General features: G+C 34.6%; 1 protein-coding gene across 5 annotated transcripts in view; it reads right to left on the minus strand.

Moving 5' to 3' along the window:
* SCN2A (sodium channel, voltage-gated, type II, alpha subunit) overlaps nt 1–13,047 on the minus strand; it is a 172,805-nt gene that overhangs the window by 7,224 nt on the left and 152,534 nt on the right. For 4 of the 5 annotated variants that reach the window (XM_006879342.1, XM_006879341.1, XM_006879343.1 and 1 more), the window contains 5 exons: nt 12,001–12,282; nt 8,452–8,505; nt 3,815–3,952; nt 2,990–3,094; nt 1,252–1,522 (listed from right to left, as the gene is read on the minus strand). In XM_006879342.1, the coding sequence (XP_006879404.1) occupies nt 1,252–1,522; nt 2,990–3,094; nt 3,815–3,952; nt 8,452–8,505; nt 12,001–12,282 (850 nt within the window). Of the gene's footprint in view, nt 1–1,251; nt 1,523–2,989; nt 3,095–3,814; nt 3,953–8,447; nt 8,506–12,000; nt 12,283–13,047 lie in introns of all 5 variants that reach the window. The other variant, XM_006879344.1, reaches the window with a different exon arrangement.

A 13,047-nucleotide genomic window follows, 5' to 3' on the forward strand; every position in this document is an offset into this window, starting at 1 on the left:
ATGACGAGGGAGGATAGAAGAATTGATGTTTTTGAGCTTTGGTGTTGGAAAACAGTGCTGAGAGTGCCATGGACTGCTAAGAAAACAAACAGATTCATCCTGGAGAGGGTTAAACCAGGCTGCTCCTTGGAGGTAAGGATGCTGAGGCTTCATCTGACATACTTTGGTCATGTTGTAAAGAGGGACCGGTCCTTGGAGAGAGACATCATGCTTGGGAGGCTGGAGGGCAGGGGCAGAGGAAGGTCCTCTGGGAGATGGAGTGATTCGGTGACTGGGACAATCAGGATGATTTTGTCGGAGATAATGAGATTGGCACAGGACAGAGCAGAGTTTAGGACTGTTGTATGTAGGGTTGCTATGAGTTGCTAGTGACTCGATGGCACAGAACAACAACAACATTCTACCAAAGAAATTAATTTTAAGATGTAATTAGAAGCATATTTTTTTTTATCTCTTTGTATATGTGTTCTTTGGTCAATAGGCAGATTTTTGCCTTAAATGTCTATAGTGACTTCTAACTGTGCTGTCAATGCAAAGGTACACAGCTTGAATCCATCAGCTGTTCTGCAGGAGAAAGATAAGCAATCTCTTCCCATGCGATTTACTGTCTGAAAACATGCTGGAGGTCAGTTATGGGTCAGGTCCAACTTCACAGTAAACTACATGACCTAGTACACAATTTTACACATAAAAAATAAATCTATGTCGAATCTTTTTAGAAAATACCTATTTATAAAAACACAACAACTCAACAACTATGAACCAGAGATAATATCTGAACCAAAAACAACATTGAGTTTATTATGTGTGATTTTATATATATATATATACACACACACACACACATACACATTATATCCTTTATTAAAGAGCATATTTCTAGATTATTTTACTACTTTTAATAATTTACGTGAGCATGTGTATAGCTCAAATCTTTCATTAGAATGATATTTATTTATCATTATTTATCACAGAAGTATGGCTGACTATAGAATTACTGTGCCAAGGTTGTATTCTTTTTTCTGAAATAAGATGACATATAAAAGCAAAAAAAAGTCAGTTTTTCTTTACACATCATTTCTTTTACAGCATGCAAACAAAGAAATGACAAAGTGAAGAATGGACCATTAGATATTCCCCCCTTTCCCCCCCCAAGTCTAAGATTAATTGGAAAGATGACTAGAAAATAAATGCCTCCAACATAAGACACAAAGTTTCACTACTTATTCTGTTGGAAGCACTTGTTCTTACCTACGATGGAGAGAATGACCACCACAAAATCAAAGATATTCCACCCGATGGTGAAATAGTAATAACGAAGGGAGATCAGCTTCAGTACACATTCTCCGGTGAACAGAACAATAAACACCAGATTAATCCAGTATAGAATGTTTGTCATCTCTTGGCTCTGGTCATCAGTTTCCACCATCATGGTGACCATGTTGAGGCAGATAAGGATCATGATACTGATGTCAAAGACTTGTTTGGTTACAAAATCAAAGACCATTCCTTGAAATTTGTTCTAGAACAAAGAATATGCAACAATTCTTTTAGAAACATAGAAAAAAGAAAGCTGCTAGGTTGTTGTTATTGTCAAGTGCCCTCGAGTCATAGACGACTCATAGAAACCCTATGAATGAAAGACCTGAACACTTGTATAACTTTCATTGTTTCTCCAAGTTCATAGGGTTTCCAGAGGAAAGCTATTTTGGAAGTGGATGAAACTCTTGCTTCCAAGCTTGTTTTAATCGGGAGTTCCACCAAACACTGTCCAAATGGGTAACGATTATTACATTTGACACATCAGTGTCACAGTGTTTAGCATCACAGCAACCACGAGTTACCTCTGTACAGCAAATGGACAGACCAGTGTTATACCTCTTTAAAGAATGTTTGACCAAAAACAATTAAAACCAGGCCCAAGGGCCTCAGGCCCAAGGACCCAGCCAGATTTCCAAACCATCGCATGGTTTAACCTTGAGGAAGTGGCAGAATGCTTCCAGTTGGGCCCTTTTGTGTATTGAGACACATGGGAAAACTTTAGCTCATTGAGAGTTTTAGCTAAATTATAGCAGTGTTAAAATGGAAAATTTATAATAACATCATTTTTGCTCATTCTTGGAATATATTTTGCTGTTGGAGTATATTTACAAATGCACTTGTATTATCCATGCTGTTTATGATACCGCTTTATGATTATACAAAGTGACTTTATTTATTATTTCGACAGTGTCCAATTATATATATGACAGTCAACAAATATTTGCCATTATAATAATTGTTAACTTATGTGATGGAGCTATTATTAAAAATTTACTTTAAAGAACTAATATACAAATAATCCTCCAGGTGTTTTCACCTACCTTAAGTATCAGTCTATATATTTTATCAAAAATAAAGCATTTTAAACTCTAAGATGCAGCTAAGAAAGATCTTTTAAAGTTGTAGTTAAAAGAAAAGGACATTAATAGGAAAACTAATAATGCTGTCTTGTAGTTAATAAGATTATACCAAAATTATTTTCTTCAGTTTGATAATTTGTAGCTGGGCAAAATATTAACCCACAGGAAATCTGGGTGAAGACTATATTGGGAACATTCTGCCATTTTCACAATCTTCATACAAAAAATAAAATTGTCTTTAAAAATATTTTGGCATGCTATTAAAAAATTCAACCTCTATCCTAGTCAATGTAGACCTTACTTCCAAGTAGTAAGATGCCTTATGTCTTGTGTATGATGTTAAAGCCTCATCTAAAAAACAGTGGACTCTATTTTGTTACTTTGTTCTTATATTGCTATAGTATTTTGGACACTTTAAAATTCAGATCTTGTCATACTTTCAGGAAAAAGCTGACATTTTTAAAGTAAAACTTTGTATTATAAATTCACAGAAATACTAGTTTCTAGATAGAATTAGGTTCTAAATATAGCTGTTAAAGTTACAAATAACTTAGCTTTTACTAGTAATGAAAGTAGACAATTCTTACAGCAGGTCGGGGTATGGGTTTTTGTGGTTTCTTTGAACCAAGTTTTTTCATTGCATTGTAGTATTTCTTCTGTTCTTCTGTCATAAAAATGTCTTGACCTCCAAAGTAAAGAAATGAAAGCAAAACTGGTTAAAAGCATGTTCTTTGCTAACTATAGTAAGCATTCAGCCGCTAACTAAAAAGTCACTGATTTGAACTTACCATCCACTCCATGGGAGAAAAGAGCTGGCAGTGTGCTCATGTAAAGGATTAAACCACACCCAACCCATTGCCATTGAGTCTTTTTAACTCATAGTAACCCTTTATCTGATTTCCAAGGCTGTAAATCTTGAAGAAGACTGCCCCTTTTTCTCCAGGAGGAGCTAGTGGATTCGAACCACTGACCTTTCATATAATAGTGGAACATAAAAAGCATTACAGTACAAGAGCTTCTTATGATGAAAGATTACAGCCAAGGAAATTCTATGGGGAAATTTTACTTTCTGGTAGAGTTGTTTTAAGTTTGAATCTATTTATTAGCATATAACAATCATAAAAATTTGTGCTTATATTGTATTCTAAGATTGGTAATATTGGCAATTATAAAGATGCAAACACTCATTATCAATTATGCCATAATCTGAATATTTCTTATAGGGAAAATTTCAAAACAATGCTACTTGAATGATCAACTACTAAAAAAAAAAAATCAAAGCTGATTAAACCTTTCAAAATAATATTTAAATTTTACATTCCTTCTTTTAGTTTTATTTTGAAGCTAAAAGGAAGCAATGTGACATGTTTAGTTCACATGTTAGAGCAAAGATTAAGCTTTAGTATACTTATCTTCTTTTTCTGTTGGTTGAAGTTATCTATGATGACACCAATGAAGAGATTCAGAGTAAAGAATGAACCAAAAATAATAAAGATGACAAAATAAAGGTACATGTACAGATTGTCTTCATACTTGGGTTGCAACTCTACCTAAAAATATGAGGAAGGATTACCATTAGATAAAATATTTGTTTGTTAAAAAAGAGCGTTTGTGAATTTTAACTACTCAGTTATGTATAAATTTCTAGGGATAAAAACATTTCATAAAACCTAAAATGTCTTGTTAGGGAACCTGGCAAGACTTTTCACTGACTTGTGAAAAATGAAATAAGTCAGAAAAGTCTGAGAAATTTTTTAAAAAGTCAAGAAATGTCAATATTACTAGTGCATTTTACTTTGTAAATAAAGACCCCTGCAAGGGCTTGCCAACTGAAGATGTTTCCTTTATCCGGATTAGATGTTAGAACCATATTGTTGCAGGCGAAAACTTTAAAAATTTGTTTTCTCTGACTCATTTTTATCTGGGAAACAGATATAATAAGGCCTGTTGGAATATTAAGAACATTGCCCACCCTATAGTAACTGTTAGGTGGAAAGCCTTGATGTGCACTACATACCATTCTTGTTTTGTTTTAGGTAGGCTAGAATTATCATCACATAGTGTGTATATAGGCAAATGAGCAAGAGCTTTTATTTCTGAAAATGATCTAATGATTACTTTTATTCAGTAGCTCTTTGGTATTGTTTCTCTATCAATAAAACTAGCTCTTCTCCAAATCTTTTGATTAGAACAAGATGTAATTGTTTGAGCATTGCTGTTATCTGTAATTTGGGTCCACAGGACGTTTTTGTAATTAATTCAGTTTATAAATCAAGGTTTTTAACAGATAATACTATGATTCATTGTCTCAAGAAATCAATTCAACAGGTGCATCACCAAACATGTTGATACTGTTTTTCTAGTGAAACAGCGTAAATCAGAAAGTGTCAGAAATATTGTAGTTATCTACTGTATGAGACTTATGTATCATTTCTATATATATGTATCAAAATGAATAATAATAAAAACAAAATTTTAAACTTTTAACTAAATACGATATTCTTTGAGAAGTATGATTAACATATATGTAATGCATTGCAAAAAAAGAAATACACAACGCAGAACATTGTCAGAAACTCAAGAACTCTTGGCCTAATCTTCTCACTGATACTCTGAATTAGTCCTGCTAGAGATAATAGTTCTTTAGCTTTTTTACAGTAGCCATTTCCTTGTTTTATTTCTGAATAATAGGTTACTTTTGTATATTTAAAGTCTACACAAATAAAATCATAGTATGCATTTAGTTTCTTTCACTCAATACTGCATGTTCAGATACCGTATGTTTTCAGTTATAATCTTGTATCAGGTTACATTAATTTGTTTTAATTGGTGTACAATATTTCAGCATTTGCCTATTTCTACTATTTTTGAGTTTTCCAATATATAGCTAGTAAAAAAAATTAACGCACTCCTGTACATAAAACCTAGTGTGCATATACAAAAGTTTTTGTAGGATTCATTGATAAATGTAGACTTGTAAAATAGATTAAATTTTGTGGTTGTTGTGGTGTACCATTGAGTTGGAAAGAATTACTGACTCTTCTGTGGGTCTTCAGAGGCAGTAAATCACACGAGAGGAAATTTTCCATCTTTCTTTCACAGAGCAACTAGTGTATTCAAACTGTGTAGCTTTGGGTGGGCAACACGATTCTATTCTTTGATGGAAAACTTTTAACAAAGATTATTCATTCATTCTTTTTTTCCCTAACAAACATTGTATGGGAATTCTTATTGCTCTTTACCCTTGGTAACAGTTGTTAAATACTGTCAATCAGGTAGGTGTGCAAGTTATGTTTCATTCAGTAGCACCATTAAAGTTGGTGCCACTGTCATCTAGTGTAGTAACTCATAGTGTCACCCCTTCCAGGGACCTCTTCCTGTATCAGAACTATATAGAATCCTTATTGTTATTGTTGTTAGGTGCCATCGGGTTGACTATGACTCATAGTAACTCTATGAGAAGCAGATTTGAACCTTGCCCTATTCTTATGTCATGATTCAGATATGCTTACGTCCATTGCTACAATCACTGAGTCAACTCATCTTGTTGGAGGTCTTCTTTTCTTTTTCTGACACTCTTTCTCAGCATGATGTCCATTTCCAAGGACGGCTCTGCAAGTTTCACCATCCTTGCTTATTATCAATGTAAATGATAGAATACTATGTGATTAATATAGTTGTAAGCTATTTAAATATTCTTTTTATGAGAGAAGAGTGTTGAATATACCATGGACTGCTAGGAGAACAAACAGGTTTGTCCTGGAGAGGTTGAAGCTGGAATGTTCTCTGGAGTCAAGGATTCTGAAGCTTCGTCTGACATAATTTGAGCATGTTGCAAGGAGGGACTGGTCCTTGGAGAGGGACATGATGTTTGGGAGAGTGGAGGGATGGCGCAGGATAGGAAGACCCTCAATGAGATGGATCGATTCTGTGAGTGGAGCGGTGGGAATGAATATGTTTGAGACAGCAAGGTTGGCACAGGATAGAACAGCGTTTAGGGCTCTTGTATAGGGTCACTATGAGTCGCAAACGACTCAATGGCACATAACAACAACAAGAATACTAACAGCATTTATGAGACACTAAGAACCTAACATGCTCAGGCCTTTTGTTCATAGGGTCGCTAAGAATCATCTACGACTCGACAGCACCTAACAACAACAACAACAAGAACCTAACAGCAAAATTGTTTTGTGGAGTCTTTTTACATTGAATGATAACATTCTTACAACTCTATTTATTAGTAACAGGGAGCTCTGATGGCCTAGTGTGTGAGGAGTTACTTTGCCAACTCAAAAGCAGTTCAAATATACCAGATGCTTTATAAGAGAAAGACTGACATTCTTCTCCTGCTCAATTTATAGCCTCTGAAAATTTTCTGGAGGGTCAACTGTAAATTGGTTCTGACTTAACAGCCTATAAAAATGATTAGTAATTGAGTAGAAGCCTTTGAAAATTTTTCACCTTTTATTCCTTTAATTACTAATTGATTCTCAAAAAAGTTATTGACATAATAAGTTTACAAATACTAATTGCTACTTTATTTTGGTTAAATTGCCAGTAGACTTGACAAAATCAGAGACCATAAAAATACTGGCAGGAACAAAAACAAAACCATGTGATTGTAACACTTGCAGATGATATAAGGGATCATATGATGATGATGTGGCAATAATGACCATTGTGACCAGAGCACATTCTTTTTTTTTTCTTAGCATATTCTTGCCTTACATGAAAGTTGGGTTTATGAAATGGGTTTTTTTTATTGTTGTTGTAATAAACGACAGGGTTATTTTATAAAAATAAGTTAATTTCTACTTAAATACTGCACACAAATTTTTTTCGATGTTGTTTTGGTGTCAACCCCTCTGACAGTATCACTTAGAATGGTCTTGAACCCTCTGTACTTCTTCAGTGAAGCCACTGGACTCACTTTCATTTTAATTTTATTTCCTTGGTGTTTAAGAAGAAAAAGAATGAACAACTTGTCACAATTTTAGTAAAAAATAGAGTCTTTTATAAAGTGATTACATGCTGAGAAGTTATGTAGCAGAGAGTTTTTACCAGATTATTAAGGAAAAAACAGGAGGTAGAAAATTGCATATTCTGAAGAACCAGTTAGATTAAGAAGGACAGAGAACTTTAAATGAATGAAATGATGTAGAAACTCCTGCAGAAAGTGTTTTTACTCTTGCAGTCGGGGTTCAGAACCATGTTCTAGCACTTAACTCTCAGCCTTTTTACTTCAGTGATTCAACAGAGTTATCATCATTTTGTGTTCAAGTTATTATGTATGATTTTTAAAGAATCCAAAAATTCTTCACTACAGTAAACAGTAATAATAAACTATCATTATTATTATTCCAAATGAAAAGTAATAGGTGGGATTACAGACAGCATTTAATGCTACAGTAGAGGGCTTTTAGTTGGCTGATTTTCACATCATGGAAAAAGCACAATTCAGGAATTAATTGTTCAGAAAGGTAGTTCTTGGTGCTAAGAAGATAAATTTTTGAACTTAGTTCCTTCCTCCTTCATCATGAAATAATTATAAGGTAATTAAAATTTTAAAAAGAGTAAAAAATTAACAGTGCTGAGAAGTATATGTGTATATATAGTGGATTTTAGAGCCCCCTCACTTTATCAGTTTAATCTCTAATAGACATTCCTAAGATTTTTGTTTGTTTTATGCTTATTTCCTTAGTCAGCTCCTTCCTATTACAAATATCAAAAGCTGAAGGAAATCTGTACAGATGATGAAAAGCATTGCCTGAAAGGACACATCTAATGCATAAATGAATGAAACAAAGTCCAATGAGTTTTCTAGTTTCAGATACTGTGTTAGAAAAAATACACCAAAAGATTTATATGAGGAAAGAAATCATTCTAATAAAATTTTATAAAGAAATAACATAAGATTGGCTTTTCATTTTTATTATGTAGAGGTACTCTAGGCATGTCTATAGTTTTATTTTACTATAATTTAATTATGAGCATGGAAACACTTATTATGGTAAAATTAAATAATTCTCCCTTCAAATGAACTTACATTTCGAGAGTCAACAGCTGCATACATGATATCCATCCACCCTTTAAATGTGGCCTGTGAAAGAGTCATAGTGCTTAGTTTCCTTCAAATTTATAATTTTAGAAAGTAAATGAAGTACAAGGTCAATTCACCAACATTCAATACTTTCAATCCAGTATATAAAAAAAGCTTAGAATTAATATTTCAATTTGGAGGCTATGTTTTATAGTATATTTACTGAAAATATTTCAATTTTATATTTTTCTTTGACATTGCTGATAACTTTAAATCACATGTACTTGCACACCCATGTTTATTGAGGTTTTATTCACAGTAGCAAGGAGTTGGAAACAACCCAGGTGCCCATCAACAAACAAGTGGATAGAGAAGCTGTGGTATATTCACACAATGGAATACTATGCTGCATTTAAAAACAAGGAACTCATGCAATATTATTAAAAATGGGTGACCCTGGAGGACATTATGCTGAGTGAAATATCTCAGTCACAAAAGGAAAATTACTGCATGGTACCACTGTTGTAGAATGGGACTGACATCAGGGTTGGGTTAAGACTGAGAAAAACTGGATATTTTATGTATATTGAATTGAAACAGATGAGGGAGAGAACAGTGTAAAAGCAATATATGATAGGGTATTATGGTTATCACAAGAGTCCAGAATTAAGGTTGGATAGTGGAGTGTACTCGGGGCGGTGGGAGGGGTACGGGGGATTGTATACCAAAAAAGGAATTTTTCTTTTACTTTTCAAAGAGAGGAGCGAACTGGGTGGGGGAGAGAGGGCTGGGCAGGGAGAAAAGTGCAACAATGAACGAATGGAAATCCAAAATCTCCGTAAATGTTCATTGAAATTAATACAATAAAATTTTTTAAAAATCACATTTACTGTAATACATTCTATCATAAAAGTAATTAACATTTGACTCTAATGTGCCTATAAGAATATAGCACACCATTTAATTAATTTTATATATGTAGTATCAGCATGAAACTAGTTGAAAATTATACTGCCTGTTTTGATTTTAATGCTTTATTTTCTGTTTATATATTTTTTCCCGAGAACTAAAAGTAAAAAGTGTTACCATCAATTACCACTAAGAATAGTTTATTTTTTAAAACCTCTCTTATTATGGAGCATGATATTTCAAGGCAATTATAATGCATTAGGAAGCAGTTTCCTTATCAGAAAACAGATATAATATTTAAACAAGTTTATCTCTTTTTAAAAATTTATAGTTTGTTGTACGGGAATAGCTCTGGTGGCCTAGTGATTAAGAAGCTGCACTGCAATCCAGAAGGCATGCAGGTTGAATCCACCAGCAACTCCACAAGAGAAGGGTGGGTAATCTCCTCAAGTGGCTCTTGGATGTGACAGCACACACCAACAACATTGTGTGAAATAATAATCTTGAAAGCAATCACTGTGTATATAAATTTTCAGCTCATTAGCACCATAGGCTCTATATTTTTCCATTATTCAAGTACTATTGTGGATTCTCTATGGAAGTATTTGTGGTTGTTATGTGCCATCGAGTCACTTGCCTCTCATAACGACCCATGTACAACAGTTCTGAACCCTGTTCTATTTTGAGCCAACCTTATTTTCTCTGACACAGCTACCTGTATTACCCCAATCACTGAGTCGATCCATCTCATTGAGGGTCTTCCTCTCTTGTGCCGTCCCTCCACCCTTCCAAGCATGATACCTCTCTCCAAGGACTCGTCCTTCCTTGTAGCATGCTGGAAGTATATCAGAAGAAGCTTTAGAATCCTTGCCTCCAAGGAACAGCCTGGTTTCACCTTCTCCAGAACAAACTTGTTTGTTCTCCTAGCAGTCCATGGTATAGTCAATACTCTTCTCCACCACCACAGCTCAAAAATATCAATTCTCCTTCTATAATCTTTAGTCATTGTCCAGCTTTCTGATGCATAGCAAGTAATTGCAAAGTCTATGGTCTGGATTAGGCACGCCTTAGTCTCCTGAATGATATCGTTGCTCTTTAGTACTCTAGAGAGAGCCCTGACAGCAGATTTCCCAGGGCAATCTGTCTTTTGATTTTCTGGCTGCTGGTATCAAGATTGGTGATTGTGGAGCCAAGCAAATGGAAGCTGTTAACAACTTCAATCTCTTCATCATCTATCATGATACTGCCAACTGGCCCAGTGGTGAGAAATTTTATTTTCTTGATGTTAAGCTTCAATCCATATTTAAGGCTGCAGTCTTTGACTTTCTGAGGCAATGCCATGTCTCAGGTATCCTCAGGTTTCACCAAGCAAGGTTGTGTCATTTACATAACACAGGTTGTTGGTTGTTGATATCTTCCTCCAATCCTGATGCCACATTTTTCCTTATAGAGCCCAGCTTCCCAGATGATCTTAGATATGTCTTAATGTGACCAGTTAAGGAACTGAATGGATTTTGATGGTTCTAGTAGGGATAACACTCTTGATAGCAAGGTTTTCATTTGCAAAAGAACAATCTTCGTATTTGAGAGGATTCAACTAGCAAGCCAAAGAGGACAGATAATAGGGGAGTCAGGGTGAGGGTTATGAATGTGGAACTTTTAGTAATAGTGGTGAAGACTAGGATTTAGATACTTTGTACCTAAGAGTGCAGAAGTCTGCCACTCACCTTCCTCATAATCCCACCTGAGTTACTATCTTTAATTCACTGTAAGAATAGAGGAGACAATGAGAAGGTTCATAGAAATCCCAGTAACAAGAGACTTGCTTATGTTATTGTGTGCTGTTGAGTCAGAACTGACCCATAGGTGACCCTCTAGTAGTTTTTCAGAGGCAGTTAATTGCGTGGGAGGAGACTGTATCCTCCCGTGGAGCTGCTGGTAGATTTGAACAATGTGCCTTCACGACTGCAGCACAGCTTCTTACCACTAGGCCACCCGATTTTCCTTATGGCAGACTATAAATCTTGTAGAAGAAACCTCAAAGCATTGAGAAAGACAGTTTGATAGTGGTTAAGGAAAGATCTAAGCAGATGTGCCATAAAAATGCTTTATGGGTTCTGAGAATCCTTGCTTGTGCTAAGAAAACAGAAAACAGTTGTTGAAGTACTTAAGAAGGATAACGTAGTAGAACAGAGATCTTGCAAGTATGAAGAGCCTATCAGTTGGGTTAAGAACACTGTAGAATTTGATGCTGGACATCAGAAGCTTCGACTATATAGAATCCAAAGGCCAGTTAAGACATCTTACATAACAGTGGTGACAAGAGAAAACAAATCCTACACAGGGCCAAATATACCTCTACTGATTCCAGTACAGTATTCAAAGAAAAGAAATTGTTTTTGTGAGAAAAGAAAGAAAACAGAGGGTGGAGGAATTTGAATTTGAATGAACGATAACAAAAATGGGCTCAAAGAAAAATACATAGTAACTAAGAGTTAACGATTTGATCATGCAAAGTTAATGTTTTCCATTCTGGTAAGATGACTTCTGTTATAGACAAAGGTACATCTTTATAAATATTGAGCATGACGAATTTTAGACTTCTTTTAATGATATGTCTCAGAGAACAGGAAAGAGGTTACTTACTACTTGAAGCAGAGAAAGATATCCGAGTCCCACGTTATCGAAGTTTACCTTCACGTTCTTCCACCTGGCAGTTTGATTGTTCTCTATAAGGGCTTTACATTCACTGTAATTGTTGACCACACTTACATCAAACATCTCTCCAGTGGTATAGTTAATACAATGGTAAAATTTTCCAGCAAAGAGATTCACTCCCATGATACTGAATATTAGCCAAAAGATTAGACAAACCAGAAGTACATTCATGATGGATGGGATGGCTCCTAAAAGAGCATTCACAACAACCTGGTAAATTAGTGAGAAAGAAAGAAAAGTCAGTCCAAAGTCAATAGCAAATACTGGTCTTTTTGCATGTTTTTACATAATATAATAAGAATAGCATCATATGATGGAAAATAACCTTGCTTTTAAAGTTTAATACTCAAGAGTGATTAAACCCTGATTGCTCCAGTCAAGAATTTTAAAATGCTTATTTAGAAGCAGGGTGATACCCACTTCCTAAACAACATGCCTCCAGAAACTCTATGAACTTTGATAAATGTTGATAGTTATAGAAAGGCTTCAGGCCTTTTGGTCAAGAGTCGCTATGAATTGTACTCACTCAAAGACAATCAACAACAACAACAACAACAACAACAGTTTAGAAGAGTTAAAATGAATGCTGCATTTGTGTAATGTTTCCTTGTTGAATACAAATGTATATATAACAATTTTCATCATACCATCAAACAAGCAATACAAAGAATAATTAAAAAATTCATATGATCATAGAAGTAACTTCACTATGTGAACACACCATTTCTTGAAAATCATGCAAATTTCACACTTTATTATCTAACATTTGAGGGTAGAAGAGAAAACTTTAAGAGAAGTTTTCATAGCAAAAGGGAATACTAGTAGTAATTATTCTTAGAAATGTAAACCCAGGCAAATGTGGTATAGGGTCACCCTATATATACAAAGGTATATATTAGCTGTATGTTTGAAGGGAAGTTGTTTCACTTTCCTAACTGCAAAAGTCCTTATCTGTGAAACCTTTATCAGAATAAA

This window comes from Elephantulus edwardii, unplaced genomic scaffold (assembly GCF_000299155.1).
Source record: "Elephantulus edwardii isolate Elephantulus edwardi_28Jun2011 unplaced genomic scaffold, EleEdw1.0 scaffold00003, whole genome shotgun sequence".
NCBI classification, from domain to species: domain Eukaryota; kingdom Metazoa; phylum Chordata; class Mammalia; order Macroscelidea; family Macroscelididae; genus Elephantulus; species Elephantulus edwardii.